The sequence below is a fragment of the Athalia rosae genome, chromosome 5, assembly GCF_917208135.1.
Source record: "Athalia rosae chromosome 5, iyAthRosa1.1, whole genome shotgun sequence".
NCBI lineage: Eukaryota > Metazoa > Arthropoda > Insecta > Hymenoptera > Athaliidae > Athalia > Athalia rosae.
The window spans coordinates 16,854,060-16,874,868 of NC_064030.1; the positions used below are offsets into that span (position 1 = coordinate 16,854,060).

Here is a 20,809-nt window from a genome sequence, read left to right on the forward strand (position 1 = left end):
TCGTATTCATTGATTGATTTTCCATTCGATTCTGAATGAAACGCCGCGTGCGGCAGCTCTCTTGATTCCGGCAATAAAAAAATCAGAGCAGAGTATATCGGATAAGAATTTCGCAGGGAATGTGTTTCGCCGAAGGTAAAATACGGGACAAGAAAACACGAGGGAATCGTCTACCGGTTTCTGAAAAGGTTGGAGTAAAGTAATGAGATATTTTAGGTGACGATCGTGCGAAATGGGAGACGGGGTTGAAGCTGCGCTGCCCGGTTGCCTGGATATAGTTGTAGCAGCTTGGTAGTTCAATCGGAAGCCAATTTCACAGTTGAGTACCATCCAGGACAGGAAGGAACAAGGAAGAACAAGAAAATTGGTCGAAAGTGGCGGTCCACCCTTGCCGCTGGTTCTCCTCCTTCCACCTCCCCCCCCCCCCCCCTCGCCCCCTCCGTCTTTTCCTTCTTCGGGTAATCAGTGAAAAATATAAACTCGGAATAAAACGTAATCTGCAGTTTCTCCGAAAGAAAAGGTTACACGCTCGTTACCTTCGTTTTCAAGAGTACTCTTTGAAGGGCCGCACGGAGTTACGGGGACGTTCGTAAAAAGGGATTCGTGCGGCGAGTTTTTCATTTCATTCGTTCGAATGAATCCGGTCAAATTCTTTTCTCTTTCCGCGCATAGCGTCATAAAATGAAAAATACATCTTTGAAATCTTCCGTAAAACTTTACAAATTTACCTCAACCGTTAGCTGTATACATACTTGAGAATGAGATGCATCGATAGACGCTTCTCCGATTCGAGAGTAACGCAAACAAATAGGATGGAAACAACACCCCCTGCGATCTCCAATATTTTTGTTCTTTCATTTATTCAATTATTTGGAATATTTTCCTTTTCTTCTTTACGTTTATAACTTCATGTATGTATAATATAAAATATATTACTCATACATTTATTCATCGAATAAAATATTATGTGCGCATATACATACGAATATACATCCCCACCTTGCATTATGTATGTATATACCCATAGAAAAAAAATATATGAAAGAAAGGGCGATTATTTTTGAACGAAAAAAATTTTCTCTCGAGTATACGAGATTACCCGAGGGAAATCTTTTTCTTATTTTTTTACTTTAATTTTTTTTTTTTTTCTTCTCTTTTTCTCTCAAGGACCATCCCCCCTGTACACCGCGGCCAATTTCTGACTTTTTTTTATTTCACATTTGATTCAGACTTTTATTTTATTTTATTTTATTTTCTTGTCCATTTTTTATTTTATTTCATCCTTTTTTTTCTTTTGCTTTTGGAACGGTGAAGGGAACGCAACTTTTTTTGTATTTTTTGATTCGCCACTTGAAAAACATGAGCGCTCTTGTCTTCTTTCTTCTTCTTCCTTATCATTTTTACTTGGTTTTCTTCTGAAACTCGTTTCCAGTAAATTTTTTACCGGAAAAATATAAATTCGAATCCTTCCTGCGTCCCCGAAAGGGGTGAAATCTATGAGAAAATTCGAGGGAAATCGAAAGGACATAAAAAAAAGGATTTTGGAGTGAAATTTTTCTTCTTACGTTTAAGGCCTTATAGCATTCTCAGTTGTGGGTTATGCCCTTTTGGTTCTTAGCCCTTGACGTAATGTAAATAGGAGGTAAAGGGGATAAAATTGAAATTAATCAAGATTTAAATGAGGGAAGTTTTGCGAAACTATATTATGATATTTTCATCAGTTGGTTCGTTGGTCGCTGCTCTTTAGACATCGCATTTTCTGACGAGGTTGAAATTTAATTTCTCCCCCTCCAAAAATTTCCATAAAATTTGAATTAGCTTTTGCGCTGCTTATTATATTATCGAATCATCATACTCGGTAGTTATATTGGACAAAGGATGTACGTTAATTCACTTTACTCTGTCATTTAGGGGTGGCTGCACAGAAGTCAGTCATAACTTTTTGTCTTATTTTCCATTTCGCCCTTCAATTACCCTTTGTTTTAAATTGACTTTTTTCCGTCATATTCGCCTACCATCATTCATATACATCTACCAGTAATTAATAATTCTTTTTCCCTTTTTCTCGTCATCGATTCGACAAAATTGACGTAAAGGGTGTCAATCGCTGTCACACGCTTCGTGTGGAAATAATCGAATGAAAAATTTGCAAAAAAATCTATTCGTCTGACGAGACGATAATTGTTTAAATGAAAATTTCGAAACCGCCAGAATGAATTTACCGACAGAAATTTCCCAGAGTATTTAAATCCCCACGCTAGGGGGTGGCACTGGATGGTCGCGATTAGAGTCGCGCTCTGGTTGCGGTAGTCGCGTTCTCAGATTGGAAGGGAAAAAAAGAGAGAAGGAGAGATAAAAAACTCTGTACAGTGGTTTGATATAGTTCCATATTCGGCGTACATAAAGAACCGACAGACGTCAACTAAGGGCTGAAAAAGTCAAAGGTTGGTCGCCAAAAATCGTTAGAAAAAACGGCTGAGTAGGAAGAGTTTCGTGGCCAGAATTTTTTCTAACGGGGAAAGGATTCCCAAAATTCTGACTGAGAAACGGACGAAAGATTGGAATACAATATAAGGGCAAAGAACACGCGACGTCGCGACGCCTTGGTGATTTATTTTAGATTTTAAGAATGGACGGTAAAACTGATGACGAGGGTAGCCGCAGCGTCAACGAGGGCGACTGGATCTGCCCAGATACCCAGTGCGTACTCTCATTTCTTTCGTTTTCTCTTCTTTCTCTCTCCGATTATTATTTAAATTTATCACGGCTTTCTTCTACTGGTCGATCGATCCGTTTTCATAGTATTACTTTCTCGCTCTTTTGTCTATAGGTTTCAATCTTCCTAATTGTAATCAAACACATGCCACCTCGACTTCGGATCAGCCTATTTAATTGCCACAAACTACTTTCTTCTTTTTTATTCTCACTCTACTTCAGATCTTCATTTACATGATCGCTTTAATCTTTTTTCTGCCTTTGCAACCGACTCACCGTCACAAGCAACTATTATTGACCAATGGCTGTGGAGCCTCAACTCAAAATATCTGGCTAATTTTTTCCATATTCCAACTATTACAGATGTGGCAATGTTAATTTTGCTAGACGCAATTCTTGTAATCGGTGTGGCAAAGGCAAGTATGAGGGTTGTCGTAAGATTTCTATCACAATATTCACTTATTGAGATTTTATTGAGCACTTTTCTTCCAAACAGACAGAGGAGAATGCCCGAAGAAGAAGAAACTTGGGCAAGAGATTGGCAAAGCCGCAGCAGAGAAGAGCAGGGGCTTGTTCAGGTGATCTGAGTACCGAAGGGCTCTGTTTTCTTTTTCTGAAACATTGAGTGGAGTAAAAATAATATGCTTTAATTCTATTTGACAGTGCGGATGATTGGCAATGCAGTAAATGCGGTAATGTAAACTGGGCACGGAGGCAACAATGTAATATGTGCAACGCACCAAAGTTTGGAGAAGTTGAAGAACGGACGGGATATGGCGGTGGTTACAATGATCGTGGGGTTGTAGAATATAAGGAAAGAAAGGATGACGACGACGACGAATATGACGAATTTGGTAGGAGAAGGAAAAAAAGGAAATTAGACAACAGAAGCTCTGACGAGGACTCCAAGGACTCTATAAGATACGTCAGCCCTCCGAGGAGCAGACCAAAGGAAGAAGTCAAAATTCAAGAAATTAAGGCTGATCTAAACGAAGATGAGGATGTAATTATGCCGAATATTTATCGATCGGTCCTCGAAAGATTTTTTCTATTGCACTCAGCTATTATTCCGTAATTTTGTAATTCAGAACGAAGATGAGGAGGACGATGACGATGGAGATTTATCCAAGTACGACCTAAGCGAGTGGGACGATTTTGTTCCAGTAAAAAAAAAGTAATAATCCGGCTACGTTGAATCTGTTTTAAGGAAATTTTTGAGTCATTCGTTTTTCATCTTAATAATTCTATTCAATTCCAGTGCAAATGGCAAGATAACTTCCTCGCGTGACCAGCGGTCAAGGTAAACACGGTACGCTGAAATTTATTTAGGGTAGCTTTTTTGATTCACGTTTAACTAAGTGAAATGAGAAATGCGTAAAAAGTGTCGCTTTCGCTCTTCCCTCACTCGCAATCACGTGTTTCAAAACTGCTCGTCCAAACAAATCCACCACCTGCTTATGCTTCTTCGGCCCTTCTTTTTTCTCTTTATAGGAACGGGGACGAAGGGCTGGACTCGGGCACTTCCAGCCAGTAAATGGCTGGCTAGGACAGGTTTGGTTTGGGTTTTGGGTATAAACTTGAATACAAGAGACGTACTTTTCGTCTAAAATAAAACCAAGAGATTTGCTACCAATTGAAGCATCGACTCGAATCTCCCAGCCTTTCTCAGTCGAATTAAAAACTAAAATAGACCAGACAAAGCCCTCCCGAACACGAATTGGCAAATCTCTTACCCTAGTCCCAAGCAGTTTGCTACAAGATGTTTTCATTTACAGGTTCGAATAGCGAAGACGAGAATATTCTGAAGCAAAGTGCAAGATCGATGGGCACACTGCGAAGCTGTGCTTTTCGGGCAAAAAGCCAAAAAGAGCATCAGCTAACCACAGGGGCTAATCCCACTTTTCCTATACTAACTTATTCACCGATAAAAATTTTTTTAAATCAGCAGCGTAGCCAGCACTTGCGATACTACATACGATAGCCAGATTATCGTCGGGAAAAAAATCTAAATAATCGAATTTACAGTCCCATAGAAATAATCAATCGGTAGCCTCCTGCTGTATGAAAGGAGAAAGAAAAAAGAATTTTTAATTACAGCAGACTCATCAATCATCTTCTACGTCTCTTATTAATGTAAAAATTACCTTTCCAAAAATGTAATTAAATTTCAGTCTGTGGGATGAAAAATATAAGCCTCACAATATTCCAGTACATACGACAAGAAACCAAAAAAAGAATCTTGTGATTATCGTGTTTGAAAAAAAAGATTCTGTTCTTTTTGATAGTAAATTTTTTTTTCGTACTGAAACTGAAAAAAAAAATAATAATTACGTGATACAATTTAAATTACCTAATATTATAAAACCGGTTACATCAATCAGAATGCTAAATGAAGCATTTACAAAAACAACAACAAAACAATGCTAAGCAAACAATAACTGGTAATTAAAATATATATCATTTAAATACCGTCCCCGTTGAAACGGTAAAAAAAACTGTCTATATTAATTAATATTAAATAATGTTGAGAAAAAAAAACAAAAAAGAAAAAAAACAATCAAGTCCGTAAGAAATAGAAGAAAAAACCTACGGAATTATTTAATAGATTAATAAATTCTGGTATCAACTTCTTGTAAATATCTTTATTTTATTTTTCATTTATAATAAAAATCATTCGTCAACAACATAATTGTTCATAGTCAATTACTTTTTATTTTTTTTTTTTTCTTGTTATTATGTTTCTTTTTTTTTTGTTTTCTTCTTTAATTCTTATTGATAATTATCTTCCATTTTCTTTATCTTCCTTATCTTTTGCTGTGCTCTTTTTTTACTTCATATCTTTTCCGAGTTGTTTTAATTTTGAATTTTTTCCTTTTTTCGTTTCTTTATTCTTCTTAAATCATTATGCGCTATGCGACTATGAGGGGTCATGATTATGCACAGAGTTGGTCATGGGGGTGGGAAACTTTCGGGTCAGGGGATAATTGAACAGGCAAGGAGAGGATGGGACTCTGTATCGGGTATACCTATTTATATATCGTGTATATGTACAATTATTAATTTGAGCTGGGTTTTAACTGTTTTCAAAATGTTCGTTTTTTTTTTTTTTTCTTTTCTCTTTTTGTTAGGAAGAATAAGTGTTTTCCAATTCGATACTGACCGTCACGACGTCGCTCATCCTATATTTGTACAATTAGCTCTCAGCCTCTGGCTATTGCCCCCGATATCTTAATTCTGTGAACTGTCGGAGGTGGTTTTAGACTAATTCTGGTATCTTCGTATGAACATCAACGAAAATTGAAGCAATTTTTTTTTTCTTTTTAGATTTCATCTATTAATTTACTAAAGTACGTAGTAATTTACCGATCAGGTACATCAATCATCGGGTGAAACGACACCGAAATTATCAAATCAAAGACTATCGATGGGGATACGAGATATTATTCTTTCCTTCCACACGGGCCGTTGGAAACCAATGCAGAAAAAAATCTGTCCATAATCCGAATTCAGATACAAAAAGTAAATTAGCAGAGGATGTTACGTCGCTGTCTGTAAGGAATTGGAATCATTTGATAAAAGAAATACAGAGGAGAAGAATTGCGCGTTGCTTTTTTTTACAGTCGTTTAAAAATCACAAAGGGTATGGCCTTCTGCCGAAGGACGGTTCTTCCTCTTACTTGTTTGTTGTTCTTCAATTTCTTTCAATTACACCGGTTTTGAAAATCCAAACCGTTCCCTTCGACGATATAAAGAACAAAAGCAGTGCACGTGGCATTTACGGCACTCCTCAAACCGTTGGGTAACAAACTAACTACTTGGGCATGAAGAACTGTTGATGAGAGTGTGAATTTGGCGGTGGGTGAAGATTTGGGTGAGGAGGACCGCTGCCCCTCGTACCTGTGGCGTAAAGCTGCTGTTGGAAGTTATGAAATTGCTGAGCATAATTCGGGTCCGACATACTCGGCCCGCCACCGACAAACGGACTACTTTTAAAATTGCTACTGGCACCACCCATACTGGGGGGTAAGGGTTGAGAGGCGTCGGGTGGTCCGAGTCCCATGGGACTCCCTTTACTCCCCGGCACGTACATACCGGGATTCGGCTGATTTGGTACCTGCGATACCATTTCTGGTGGAAATACTTTGTCCGGATTCATCATCTCACCGGGAAAAACACCACCGCCCACCATGTGTTGCATGCGCATTATGTTGGGCTGCGGTCTCATATTCCCACCGACTGGTCTCATAGACGGATGCATTCCTACGGAATTATTCATCGGCTGTCCGTCCATCCTCGGAGGTCCTCCCATGCCCGGTATCCCCCCCATATTCGACATTCCGGAATGTGGTCCCATGTTATTGGGCACACATCCGTTCGGAAAATATTGCAAATTGACGGACGGTGTCGGGGGCATTTTCGACTCGAGATTTGACAGGGGATTCGTAAACCTCTGGAGAAAATCGAGACTCGGCGGCCCCCTGGGTGCGTGACCGACGTTCGGTCGCGCAGGCAGGTACTGAATCGTGTTCGGGGCACTAGGTTTTACCTGAACATTGGCTCCGTTGTAAGGGCTGGGTCCAGGGCCGTGCCCCATCAGCCTGGGTGGTCCGTGTCCGTCGTTGGGATAAGGTCCAGGATGCATCATCGGGTGGTTCATCATCGGGTTTCCCATTTTATTGGGGCCCCCGGGGCTTCCGCTGTGCGGAGTCGGGCTGTAGCTCGTCGGTGGGCCACCGAGTCCCATGCAGAGTCCACCGACATCCCCTGGTTCACCACCAGGTCCAGGCATGTGGCACCCGTTCATCTCCCCCATCTGCATCATATGCTGCATTCCATGGGGATTGAAGGGCATCATACCACCAGCGTTGCCGGAGTGCATCGAGCCCTCTGGACCACCGCCACCGAGAGCGTTGCTCGCTGCCGTATTCGTCAACTGCTGGCTCATCTGAGCTAGCGATGTTATCGGATCGAAATGATTCGTGTTCAATCCTCCTAGACCACCCAATCTTCCACCGATATTGTTAGGATTCAACGGAACGTTATCAGACGGCTGATTAACGTTCACCGAAGGCCTGCTACAAGGAAAACCTGGGCCAAGAGGTGGCCCATTATTACCTGGATTTGGGGGGTTACCTACTAACTGTTGTTGTTGTTGTTGTTGTTGTTGTTGCTGCTGCTGCTGCTGCTGTTGTTGCTGCTGCTGTTGCTGCTGTTGTTGCTGCTGTTGTTGCTGTTGCTGTTGTTGCTGTTGCTGCTGTTGTTGTTGTTGTTGTTGTTGCTGTTGCTGTTGCTGTTGCTGTTGCTGTTGTTCTTTGTTAGATGGCGGAGACGTGTCGACTTTAGTATTCGGAGACGCAGGTACAGTCCTGGGCGGCCCCATGCTGTCGGGTAGGCCAGTATTGTGCGGTGCAGGGCTGTTTTGGGCACTTGTCGTCGTTGTAGTTTTATTTCCAGTCTTCATAGTGTCGACCGGCGTGTGTGGCGTCACATTACCCGGTGTATGTGGCGTGTGCGGACTGTGCAACGGACCCCCGAACCCTCGGCCCACACCATCCATCGAAGGGCTTGCACCCTCCGATCTAGCCGGATACTGGTTACTGTTCTCCATATTACCGGGGAGCATTCTAGTCTGCACGTCGTTGCTGCCGTTGTTGTTGCTGCTCGTGGTTCTAACATGTGATAAAAATGAATCGTTCAAGTGAGCGATTGATGAAATTATATGAAATATAACAACGGAGCTTGTTTACTCACGTTGGTAAACTAGTGTCCTTCAGGCTGGTGTTGGGCTGTTTTTGTATGGTCAGTTCTTGCCCTTCGAAAGTATTTAGGTACTGGATTTGCTGAGGGCTTGGAACCGGCATTAAATTTGCTTCTTTTACGCCGCTCGGATTCACCGCTGCCCCGTGCTGCTGCTTCTGTTGCGCAAGGGACTGCAGAGTTCGACAGAACATACCATCCACTGCTAAGAACAAACATCGTGTCGCGTCATGTTTTGGAAATATATAATAAGAGCAAGAACATTAAATGATTATCTTTTTCTCACTGGCGGGTGGTTGACTAGATGGAAAGTCAAGGGGATCTTTCTGCGGAGGAACTCCATTAGGACTTAACGTGGTGAGATGTGAATGAGAAACGGGTGTTCCGGGATTGCTAAGATTCAGTCTCGGTCCCTGCGTCGCACCCTGAGGTCCTGCTCCAGGATTCGGAGAGTCCTGACTCGTGGGACTCTGTCCTGGTAGATGTCCAGGTCTCTGGTTCCCGATTTGGAATTGCCTATTGCAATCTGCTGGCGAATTAAGCGCAGAACTAGCGCGAGGAGATGGAAGAGACAGATTGCTCGTTGGGTTATTCGGCGACGAAGGATTCGGACTCTGTATCGCTATCGGAACACTCGCCGACCTTGTCGTTTGGTGGTACGGAGGCGGAGGTCCTTGACCTCGTGGTGTGCCAACCATACCACCTCCCCGCAGAGCCACTGCGTTGGGACTACCTACTCCTACCTGAAGGTTGAAATTTTTCCGGTTAATTTTGCTCCTCTAAAATCACTGAGACGAATCGAAGCGCTGGAAATGGACGAACCTTATTTTTTCCATCAAAAAAGTGGTGCTGTAACTTGTTCCAATCGACAGCAGGAGGGCCAGCGGAAGGACCGCTCGCAACATTGGTGGGGCCTTGTCCCGTAGCCTGCGGAGCACCTTGGGCCGGGTCGAGAGGACCTGGGTTCGGGCCATCTTCTTTTCGCTCAGGGAACAACATCATTTGCATTTTCCTTATCGTGGCAAGCTGCTCCTCGCGGTGCAGGCGTTGTTGAGGTGTCAGATTCTCGTCAGGAACTTTTACCCCTTGCAAAGAGGGTTGCAGACCTCCGGGTCCTGGACTGTTCGGAGCTCCCAGAAGACCCGGACTGTGACCCAACGCCGTACTAGTCGGCGGTTGAGAGTTACCTTTTGACAGAAAAAATAGCTAGAAGGTAATTATCCGGCACGTTTCTTTGCCAAGTGGCTACAGAGGCAGGCTGTTATTACCTGAATTGTTCGGCGAATTCGGTACGAGGCAAGGCACATCGATATTGGTATCATCGAGGGAGGATTCCGGGTTGCCCATGGAGCTGCTGCCGTTCAAGTTCCGGATATTAGTTTGCTCATTCCAGAACGGTGGGGCATTTGGCTCTAACGCGGGTAGGTCCGGGGGTTGCTCCGTGGGAAAAGCATTGTTGGGACCACCCTGTTGACTCTTTTGTTTCATCATTGCAAGGTTGTTCAACCACTGGGCAGGGTTTTGCCTAAACTGATTGACTTTGCTCGGGTGTTTCTAAAACAGGAGAGAAATTTTCTTGATTCAGAGTTCAGAAGCAACGGCATCGGTTGAACTCTGCACGTGTGTTTGATCTTATTACCTCCAGATACTTTTTGGTGCCTGGCTGTGCGCAGTGATAGGCGATAATGGACGGGAATTGTCCTTGCAGTACCGCATCTGCGCCTTTATTGGCAAGCATTGTAGAAAATACGAATATCTGGCTTTGTTGCTGCATGTATTGAGCTTCTCCTCCACCTGTGCCAGTACCCATTTGTTTTCCAAGCACATTGCTCACCAGCGGCTGAATTCCGTCAGATGAAAGTCCAACGTTGGCGGCACAATCTATGGAATAAATAGGCATGTATAAAACATTCTATAAAAAAGCTGCAAACAAAAAAGAATGCTTACCGCTTTGTAAATCATCGCCCGGATGATTTTGATCATTCTCTTGTTTTACTGATCCAAGTATCGATTGATTGTTAGCTCCGTTTTGATTGTCTTGAGACATAGTGCCATCCGGGTGGTTTTGATCGATGTTTGATTCCCTCGGGCATTCCGTCGATTCCTCCCTGACTGTGTTATCATTGTTGCCTGTACCTGCTCCCCCTGATTCTTCTTTTATCTTAATCTGTTCGGTATCGGCAGGTTCCTCCTTTACGACGGTGGTCGTTACGCAGGTTGGTTCGCTCGATTTTTTCTCCGTTTTCATTTTCGTATCAGCGGAGACGAGCGACGACGGCGTCAGACGACTGCGACTGGTAACTTGTAACCAGGCAGCATGGCCAGATCAGTCTTTTAACAACCCTCGAGTTGAGAAACAAACAGTCCGACAATGAAGCCAAGGATTGTCTTTCAGAAAAAAACGACGTGGAGGTGACTGCAGAGATTAAGCGGTGACAATGTTACATAAAATCACCCTTATTTAGTAACAGCCGCGTGTTAACTTGAGGCATGTTTTTCTGTTGATATTACAAGCGTTGTTAATCGTGGGGGGAAAATCACCTGCTTGGGAACCGTCTCCAATTCTTTCGTATATCAGTTCCCTTCAGTGTTCAAATTTTCCGCGTTACCATCCGGGGTTTTCGCAAAGCGTTTTCATACCCGCATCGAGACGAGGATCGAGTAAAAACTGCTCGAGTTTATCAATGTAATGATAAAACGCTCCTCTAGGGACACGTCCGAGTGGCGAAGAAACGTCAGCCCCCAGAAAACCCCGTGATTTAGGAGGTCCGCATAACGCGGCTAGCTATTTTTTACACCCTTTTAATAATCTCAGCCGATATTATCAGCGAGATTTCGAACAATCGACGATGTTACACTTAATTTTCACCGCTTAGAACCAGCATTGTTCTTCAGCTTTATTTGTCACTTCATGGTCGCTTTGATTATTTATTTCTTTTGGCCACTACTGCCAACCAACAGTTCAGAAAATTCCTTTCCGTCAACAAAATCCGTCGAATGCTGCGTTCCAAATTCCATCGTCTTCAAATGAAATTGTTAGTCAAAAATGGCGCCATCTGCCGCCAAAGATTCATCCGTTTGTCAAATCCATTTTCGTACAGAAACAACACCTCCGATCAAATGGACGCCTTTCCCAACCAAGAATTGTTACTCTTGAATAACGTGCTGCGAGCAAACAACAAACATCTGATTAATAATATCCTTGATAATGTCAAAAAAAGTTTATCATATCCCGGTTCGATCTAAGGAACAAACGCAGGTTACCGAAAAGAAAAAGAATAAAAGGAGTTTCACTTAAAAAACTAGCGTTATAAATTTGAATAAACAAATACCAAAAAACAGTGTTTCAAGTGTGACGTACAATTATTGTTACCATCGTAGGTCAATCTATTGTAACAGGACGCACAAATTATTACGCATCTATCTTTCTACGAAGGAGACGCGCGGTGCCGTCGTAAAAAAGATTCTCAGCTTTTTTTTTGTCCTTTTTTCCGCCCCACTCTCTCTCTTTCTCCCTCTAGTTTTCTCTCGATGCACCGGAGAGGAAGACGAGAAGGAAGGTGAACAAAAAAAATCATGAAAAGGGGCAATTAAGGTGTTCGTGAAAATAAAAGTGATATAAGCTCAAAGTGAGGGTGAATAAGGGTGTAAAAAATTGGTAAAAAATTAGTAATAAAAAGGTAAGGGCTTCGATGGAGTATGAGTGCGTGTTTACGTTCCGTACCAAAACATGAATGACCTTGAAATTGGTGATTATTGGGGTGTCACGTGACGTTTTTTAGAATCAGGGATTGGCGGGTGACGGCGCGTACCCTGCGCCCCTTGGATGCTCGATAGATCGTTTCGCAAGATGAAGTCCGAATCAAAACCTTTGTTGACAGCTCAGGCAGAAAAGGCGAATCATTACACGTAAGTAGTGGCTGGCGGGGCCCCCGAGTGTGACGACAGACATTTGTGTAGTGCGCGCGATCCAGTGTACAACGAATAATGTGTAGTTCTGTGGATTCGCATTCCAGATATTTGAAGGAATTCCGCGTGGAACAATGCCCCCTCTTTATACAACGCAAATGCACCCAGCACAGGCCCTTCACGTGCTTCAACTGGCACTTTATGAACCAGAGAAGGCGAAGACCGGTCAGAAAAAGGGATCGCACTTTCAATTACAGCGCGGACAATTATTGCACAAAATACGATGAGACAACCGGCATTTGTCCAGACGGAGATGAGTGAGTATTAAACCCCATTTGACACACTCACCCACCTCCATCTCACAATCGTACTCCTCCTACTTCAAAACATTTTCATATCAACAAACATTTTTCACCCCTCATCGCAGACACCGACAAGGTGCAAGCAGCTCTCTCGTCGTCGTGTTATCAGACTATGGTTTCCACCGATGAGATATATTTGAGAATTATTATTCCCCTAAGAACTTTTAGACACAAAGGAACTCTGTCGGTATTGATTTTCTCCTACTTACCCTACTAACAAAGAACTTTCCTGTGTTTCTCATTGCATCTTGTTATGCTTTTAACCATTATTCTTGTCCCCTTAACACCCATTTCTGGGTACCCTGTTGCATCTATGAGGCAACCCTAGGGGGTTAAAAACCAGTCGCTGTAAACACAACAAACGTACAGCCTCCGGTCTAAATAGACAAAAATCACAACACCGATTAGCAGTGTACAGGTTTGAAATAAGAAACAAACCACTTCATTTTTGATACCGATTAACAGGAAAGAGTATCGTCAATGGATAAAAATAACTCTACAACGTTTATTACATATTACGTTCCTCAGCTGACTCAATTCTTTTACTCCTACAATTGCGTAATACTGAGTCATAACAAACGTAATGTTATTTATAAGCGTAAGAATCTGGTAATGCCCACATGCTTACTTGCATTATTCAGTAGAAAAGCATCGTTGTATTAGTTCTTCCTTTTTCTTCCATATGTTTTTTTTTATGAGCGGTGATTATTTATTTTGAACTGCCCAATATAGATGTCCGTTCTTGCATCGTACAGCTGGTGACACGGAGAGACGGTATCATCTACGCTACTACAAAACTTGTATGTGCGTTCATGATACAGATTCAAGAGGATTTTGTGTGAAAAATGGTCCACATTGCGCATTTGCGCATGGTAATCACGATCTCCGACCACCGGTTTATGATATTAAGGAAATACAGGCGCTCGAAAATCCAGATTCTGATCCAAACTCATCCACGAATGGACCAAATATTCTAGATAAGGAGAGAAATCTCATGAACGAAGACCCTAAGTGGCAAGATACTAATTACGTACTAGGCAATTATAAAACAGAGCCATGCAAACGACCTCCGAGACTTTGCAGGCAAGGATACGCCTGTCCACAATATCACAACAGCAAAGACAAAAGACGCAGCCCTAGGAAATACAAATATAGGTAACATTTTCAAAATTCTTCAAAACCTAGACCTGTACCTGCTGCATCATATTTCAACTTGAAGACGTTTTTTTCATCCACATCTCTTTCGAAGATCTACACCATGCCCCAATGTAAAGCACGGGGAAGAATGGGGAGAGCCAGGAAATTGCGAGCAAGGAGATGCCTGCACATACTGCCACACTCGTACGGAACAGCAATTTCATCCAGAGATCTACAAATCAACTAAATGCAACGACGTTCAACAGGCTGGATATTGCCCGCGCGGCGTATTTTGCGCCTTTGCACACGTTGACCGTGAGTGTAACCTCATCAATCGTACGTAAAAATGTCTTCCCATAAAGATCATAAGCTTAGGACGTGTTCCGCTACATTTATCTTGCTCCTGATGTTCAGTATGATTTGCTGACTACCGAGTCCACTCTGGCAGCAGTAATTTTTTATCCGTAGTCTACTAGGCTTTTGCTGTTGTTGCGCTTTAGCATTTGAAGAGTTGAAAAGATGTAACGTGGTTTTGATAGCGGCTATCTTTTGTTGCAAGTCAGGAGCACGTTTGAAATCAATCGATCAGTAATGATCTTCTCTTTCACGCTTTGGCCAAATTTCGATTTTTGGTCAGCTGTTACTTAATTAAATTTAGAAATGAATATCGCTGAAAATTGATATATTCAAATATTGCCATGGTATGCTGATGGAGCAGTGTTGCCTACAGAAGAAATGAGCCTCGCGAGGGATATGGCTGTGCCTCTAGAAGGCACCAACATCGCTGACTTAATCAGCAGCGTTCTTACACCTGATAAAAAACTACACGACAAGGACAAGCCTCCGAGTGATAGCAGCGTGAGTTCCACCATCTATTATTTCGAACGTCCCATTTCTCAAACTTCTTAGTAGTTACCAATATTTTTTGAGATTTTGAATCTGCATTATCCGAGCTATAAACTAGACCGAAGACAACTTCGGATATAAGACAACAAAAAACTTGGATGATGTCGACTGAAATAATTTCAACACAAATTTGCCCTCCCATTTACCTGCGAAGCTGTTCAGACAAAATTACTGACTATCGTTGATACGTTCAGTTAACTGGATTCCAGAATGGCAGCGGTGGAGATGTCTCTGAATCCGCGAGTACGACCAGCAGCATCGGTAGCAATAGTTCACATAGTAAAGCGCCCGGCGCCCAACTACACAATTCTTCATCTGCCTCCGCATCTGCCGCTGCTGCTCAGCAAAAACTTACGAATATTCTCTACAACCCATCCTCGATATTACAAGCTGTAAGATTTAAAATTTTATTTTCAAAAATTTAACCATAAGAAAATGATAAATGGGAAATAGGTGACTAGTGACCATTGAATTTTACAGAGCGAAATAAGGAAACAAATAATGGCAATAGATAGCGATCCACTACTAAACAAAGCTGAAAAAGCTCAACGAAAACAAAGCCTCTATATAGCTTTCAGCCTCAACGGCACACTAGGCAGTCATTCCTTAGGCTCAACCGTATCGCCATTGTCAACTTCGTTCTATCCAAGTGATACCGTCGAGTCAGTTGTCGGTGAGTAGAGAAATGTTTTTAAATAGTAATTTCGTTGCGATTGTGTTCTGGATGGTGAACACGGATCTCATCATTATTCATACATTTACTTTGGAATGTTTTCAGGGAATGCACTGGATGACATCCACCTAGACGACCCATTAAGCTTAGTAGACTCAATACATAGGGATACAAATTCGCCGATGAGTAATTCTATATCGGCTGGTTTGGCTAGTTCCGGGCTCCTTGGTAGTTCTGCGCCTGTTAACATACCTGGTATGGCAGAGCGATCCGTACTCAGTAATTTTTCCCCATCCACATCGAGTCCTCTCCAGCAGTTACAGTCAGCGGGATTTTTAACCGGGGCTAGATTCTCCCATCAGGATTCGATGGAATCGGTAATTATTGTGAATAGATGCTTTTGAACACGCAAAGGTGGGAACTTTAAAATTATGTTTTCTTACTCTTTAGACAATGCCCTTCATGAGCCAGGCGTCGGATCCTTTCAGCAATCACATCTCACAGCTCAGTAGTTCGGCGTCAAAATTAAGCGGATTCAGTAGCAGTTTATTCGATTTTGCAAATCAAGGAATGTCACCTTCTCGAGCACAGCCTTTACCAGCATCTCCTCTCGTCAATGCTTTTTCTATTAGCCCAAGCAACACTGGCACATTATCGGAGGTAAGAATAGAAAATGCATGAAAGGAACGGTCTTACACATCCTTGTTTCTTTAGTTTATTTTTTCTCCGACTTGTTCTCGTAATTTTCAGGTTCAAAGGCTCAGAGAAGAGCTGACGTCGAGTCGTGCGCAGTTGGCGACTTGGGATGAGCGAATCAATCAGGCTCGAGCAGCCTGCACGGCTTGGCAGTTGGAGAGCGAAGATGCCAAACGTAAAGCGTCCATAGCGGAACAGCAGAGGGATGAGGTGATTAGTTATCCGTTATCATATCGGGGAGTTTTCCTCTCAAGTATTATCCAAATCGCTTGAACTCAGCGTTTCTTTGGTTTCAAATAATCTTGCCAGAAAACTCCCCTCCGTTGGGAATATTAGGTTGATTAAAAGATGGATGCATTGTACTTTAGAGCATGGATTGTTTGCAGGCTTTGTTGCAGGTGAAGGCATTGAGAGTTGAAAATGAAGCTGCCGTAGGCGGACCGTATCTACATTCGCTTAGGAGAACTAGCGAGCTCAGGTCTTTATCGATAGCGACGTTAAAATCTTTGCAATCCCAGCTACGATCTGACCTTGAAGAAGTAGAAAAGGTGAGTTTTAATAAAAGCAATAACAGAAGCGAGTGAGATGAACGAATTTAAGTCAAAGAGAAGTAACCATCGATTTTCCAATTTTGTTATTTTAGGTGCTTTACTTAGAAACAGCAACGAAATGTATGGTTTGCGAAGAACAAAATCGAACGGTTACTTTATCTCCGTGTAATCACTATGTAGTTTGTTCAACGTGTGCACCTAATCAACGCGAATGTCCGTACTGCCAGACACCGGTTGTTTCAACGAGTCAAGCCTGAACGAATTTATCATTTATCTTTTCATTAATAAAACAAGATCATACAGCATTTATTATTTTAAACGGTGAAGGACTTTCTTTAACTGTCTTTTTTTTTTTTTTAAAAAACTAAAAAAAGAAAATGAAAACCAATTAACAACAAAAGAAAAAAATAAAATAAAATAAACAAACAAATGTAACAACGGAACGGTATTAACATTTACAATTCATGCTGCTCTGCTTCCGGTTTTATAAACAACGGTTTAAAAAATAAAAAATATTAAAAACACGTGAAATAAACAATATCATTGGAGTTAGGTCTAACAAAACTTACTTATAATCTAACAAAAAATGCGAATAAAAAAAAGAAGTAAATCGATTTTTTCCTACCTATTATTTCAACGTATATGAAACTTGCATTTTAACGATATCGCAGATTGTTCTGGTCTTTTTCCGTTTATTTGCTTCTTTTTTTTCCTATTCTTTCTTCGTTCCTTTCACACCCAGGGTATTTTAGCTATGAATTTGAACAATGTTCAAATTTCTGTAACTCTTAAAAGTGATTGCGGGGGAAAAAAGAAATATATATATAGTATATATATATAGATATATATATTAAAACTGACTACTGCGAGGACTGCGAAGAGGTGGGATTTTAGTCTCTAGGTTTGCATAAATGAATATTTCAAAGCAAACCTTGCAGTATAAATGATAGGCGTTTTATTTTTTTGTCAATTAAGAAGAAGAAAAAAATCATTTTCCTTTGTTTTTCCTCTGCGTTGTGGTACGATGATGTTGTGTAAAATAATAATTAAAAGTAAACGAACATCAAACTGGATTATAATGATAAGAACGATTTAACGATTGTCTATTTAAGTAATGACATAATTTAAAAAAACAAATTAAAAAGGAAAGAAACGGTAGGATTAGATTTTAAAATATGTTTTTCTTTTCATGTATTATTTTTTTTTATGATTTCCTCGTCTTCTATTCGAATTCAACAAAAGTCAAAGAAACCTATCGTACCGATTATCTTCTAGTATATATACTATAGAATATACAATAAATATGTGTGTTGATTGATTTTTACTTGCCTAAAATACCCAACTATGTATTACATAAATATATATATACAAATATATGTATATATATATATCTATATCTATCAAAGAAAAGAAAAGAAAAAGAAGTTAGTTTGTCACGGCTCAAAAAAAAAAAAAAAAAAAAAATTAAATATAATAAATAAGATGATAGAAAAAAAACAAATTTTATCACCGTAATATCAAAAGTAAATATATGGTCAGCGAAGCAGCCTGATTTATAAAGTATTGAGTTTTCCACATGCGATGCATTGTTCTCTTAATTTTATTCGTACTTGTTCGTTCTCCTTTTTTTTACCTTTTTTTCTTCTACGTATTCAACATCATCGAGCTAAAAATCAATCCGTTGATTTTATTATTCATTCTTATTCGATTGATTGATTTTTTCTTTGTTCTTTTTTCTATCCCTTAGATTAATCAAAGTAAATTCGTAGAAAGGAAAAAGAGAAGAAAATATTCATAATCCTAATAGAATACTAATAGTCATAATTCGTTTGAATAATAAATATAGGTATCAATTTCATTTGGAAAAGAAAGAAAAATCTTTGAAATAAATTTCAACCAATTAGATTATATTATATTACTTAATTATAATATTGTGATGTTTTGGTTACTTTTATTTTTCTTCTCCTTTTCTCTTCTCTGAACAATAAAACATTTTTGCAGATCTACGGGAATAGGAAGTTTAAACAAAAAAAACGTAAATAAAAATGAAGTAATTGAATAAATGAATAAACGAATGATTGAAGTAAAAAAAGAATAACATGTATTTCGATGATCTTGTCCTCGACGCATATATTTTCATCGTGGAAATCAGATCAAGTACCTAAAATATATAAACGATGTAGTAATTTCACTATTTTATGTAAAATTATCTATGTCAGTTTCTCTCTTTCGAATGATGAGTCGAAATTCAATGATGATGTTATATATAGATATAAAAAAAAAATCTTTTATAAACCGAATACTCCCACCTCTGTGTGTTATAAAAATATTTATTATCGTGAAAAAGAAAATTTCAAAATATACAAAGAAATAATAATAATGATAATAATATTAGGGTAGATAACAAAAAAATAATAATAATAACAATAATTATTCTGTCGTCGCGATTATATTTTCATAATAACAAAAGGAAGGAGAAAGTAAAGAGTAAAAAAAAGGCACCTCATGATAAAAACGAAAAGAGATCTAAAAAAGAAATGAGGAATATATTACTAAACGGATATAGTATAAGTTGTATAATATTATCAACAAAATAATGCTGCATCTACTTTTTAACACAGAAACGCAAAGACCGTATGTGAAAGAACAAAAACAGAAACACAAATTGAAGTTGAAGATTTTTAGATCTATACGTTAGGGTGTTAAATGTACTAAAATATAATATGGATAATACGATATAATATAATAAATAAATACATAATATAATCTAGGAAGATAAAACAACAAATTTTTTGAACTAGTATAGTAGGTCTAATAAATTCAAACGTACGTACACAAAATAAAAGTATGAAGAATAGAATAAAAAAATATGTATACAGTATATGTACCGATACTTTATAGTATATACACATTATGCTATACGTTACATAAGAAATGGAAAAAAAAACAGATACCTTTGAAAATCGAAAAAATGTTACAGGAAAATGATGATCGGACGATCATCAATAAAACTGATAAATGATAGAGAAAGTTGAAAAGGAATTATTGATCGTGCTGTATGAGGAGAATATAAAGAGAAGAACAAAACTAAAAGACAATTTTTTTTCTAATTTTCATTCGTTACGAATTTAAAAAAAGGCTTTAATCGTGCGTTTTGTGGTAGTCTCTTTATTTTATTTTGATCTAGTTTTTTTCGTCACTAAAATTCGAGAGAATAAAACGGAAAACATAGAAACAAAAATAAAATATATTATATTATATTAGGTATTATAACATGTGTATATTAATATTGAAAATTTTTACTCTTACCTGATAGGGATATAGATAATATATAAGCCACTGCAACGATTAATTAAGAAAATAGAGACGAATGAAAAGTGGAAGATGAAAAAAATGAAAAAAAGATAACGAAGAAGCTCGTGGTTAACTCAATAATTTTTACACGTAAGCTTCGCTCACCGAAACATAAGCGATTGATAGAAAGAAAACGAAAATGGCGCATATATATACATTAAGAATACAAAAATCAAAGAAAAAATCAGACTAAGAAATACCAATTACTATTATAATTATAATAGGCTGTATTTAACTCGTATAGTTTTTAACGCAAAAACAAATCTCTTGTTTTCTTTTCACCTTTCTTTTCAAACTAGATAGGTTTTTATTTTCACTTTCTTCTATTCTTTAATTTTTCCAATTTCATTACCCAACCCTCATATTACCTTGGATATGATATAGATGTATAAGTATAGAGGTGATCACGCTGACCATATTTTATTAATGGTGTGAATTGAATAATCATTGTCGTGATGATTATTTTCTGAAAAAAAAAAAATATATATATATATATAATACGATCATTTAACACTTATACTATTTGTATAAATAATATGACTAGGAACACATGTTTGAAATTATTATTATATAATTATTATCATTATTATTATTATTATTATTACTACTATTATTTCTTTTTTAATACATCAAATTGAAATTTGAAAAAAAGAAGAAAAGAAAATCGTAAAAAAATAACGTGAAAAAAAATTATGAATAGAAATTAATGAATTAATTAATCAATTGATAAAAAAATGAATTAAAAATAT

At 39.1% G+C, this 20,809-nt stretch overlaps 3 protein-coding genes across 21 annotated transcripts; 2 read left to right on the forward strand and 1 right to left on the reverse strand.

Annotated features, from left to right (window-relative positions):
* The first annotated feature begins 2,339 nt into the window (after nucleotides 1-2,339).
* Nucleotides 2,340-5,352, forward strand: LOC105687346 (zinc finger Ran-binding domain-containing protein 2). 8 transcript variants are annotated; one of them, XM_012402931.3, is made up of 8 exons: nucleotides 2,340-2,700; nucleotides 3,079-3,131; nucleotides 3,212-3,293; nucleotides 3,379-3,718; nucleotides 3,804-3,889; nucleotides 3,974-4,015; nucleotides 4,207-4,284; nucleotides 4,491-5,352. In XM_012402931.3, exons 1-7 carry the CDS (start codon nucleotides 2,630-2,632, stop codon nucleotides 4,247-4,249), a joined length of 717 nt encoding a protein of 238 aa, XP_012258354.2. In that variant the 5' UTR covers nucleotides 2,340-2,629; the 3' UTR covers nucleotides 4,250-4,284; nucleotides 4,491-5,352. The 8 variants fall into 8 exon arrangements, 6 of the variants coding, with proteins under 6 accessions (XP_012258354.2, XP_012258353.2, XP_048512207.1 ...); XM_012402930.3 differs by having other exon boundaries at nucleotides 2,341-2,700; nucleotides 4,207-4,266; XR_007278668.1 differs by having other exon boundaries at nucleotides 2,342-2,700; nucleotides 3,974-4,024.
* LOC105687348 (protein BCL9 homolog) lies at nucleotides 5,343-11,968 on the reverse strand. 2 transcript variants are annotated; one of them, XM_025747075.2, is made up of 8 exons: nucleotides 11,834-11,968; nucleotides 10,420-11,637; nucleotides 10,112-10,353; nucleotides 9,741-10,026; nucleotides 9,295-9,659; nucleotides 8,759-9,215; nucleotides 8,467-8,674; nucleotides 5,343-8,384 (listed from the first exon to the last, which is right to left on the reverse strand). In XM_025747075.2, exons 2-8 carry the CDS (start codon nucleotides 10,718-10,720, stop codon nucleotides 6,527-6,529), a joined length of 3,717 nt encoding a protein of 1,238 aa, XP_025602860.2. In that variant the 5' UTR covers nucleotides 10,721-11,637; nucleotides 11,834-11,968; the 3' UTR covers nucleotides 5,343-6,526. The 2 variants fall into 2 exon arrangements, with proteins under 2 accessions (XP_025602860.2, XP_025602858.2); XM_025747073.2 differs by having other exon boundaries at nucleotides 8,467-8,677.
* A 42-nt stretch (nucleotides 11,969-12,010) lies between these two features.
* LOC105687345 (putative E3 ubiquitin-protein ligase UNKL) lies at nucleotides 12,011-17,058 on the forward strand. Of its 11 annotated transcripts, XM_012402920.4 has the most exons (13): nucleotides 12,011-12,152; nucleotides 12,255-12,381; nucleotides 12,468-12,698; nucleotides 13,476-13,898; nucleotides 13,993-14,216; nucleotides 14,599-14,738; nucleotides 14,981-15,178; nucleotides 15,267-15,459; nucleotides 15,565-15,836; nucleotides 15,910-16,119; nucleotides 16,210-16,365; nucleotides 16,524-16,703; nucleotides 16,799-17,058. In XM_012402920.4, exons 2-13 carry the CDS (start codon nucleotides 12,299-12,301, stop codon nucleotides 16,961-16,963), a joined length of 2,475 nt encoding a protein of 824 aa, XP_012258343.2. In that variant the 5' UTR covers nucleotides 12,011-12,152; nucleotides 12,255-12,298; the 3' UTR covers nucleotides 16,964-17,058. The 11 variants fall into 11 exon arrangements, with proteins under 11 accessions (XP_012258343.2, XP_048512205.1, XP_012258345.2 ...); XM_048656248.1 differs by having other exon boundaries at nucleotides 12,058-12,381; XM_012402922.4 differs by having other exon boundaries at nucleotides 12,058-12,381; nucleotides 16,542-16,703.
* The last annotated feature ends 3,751 nt before the right edge of the window (nucleotides 17,059-20,809 follow it).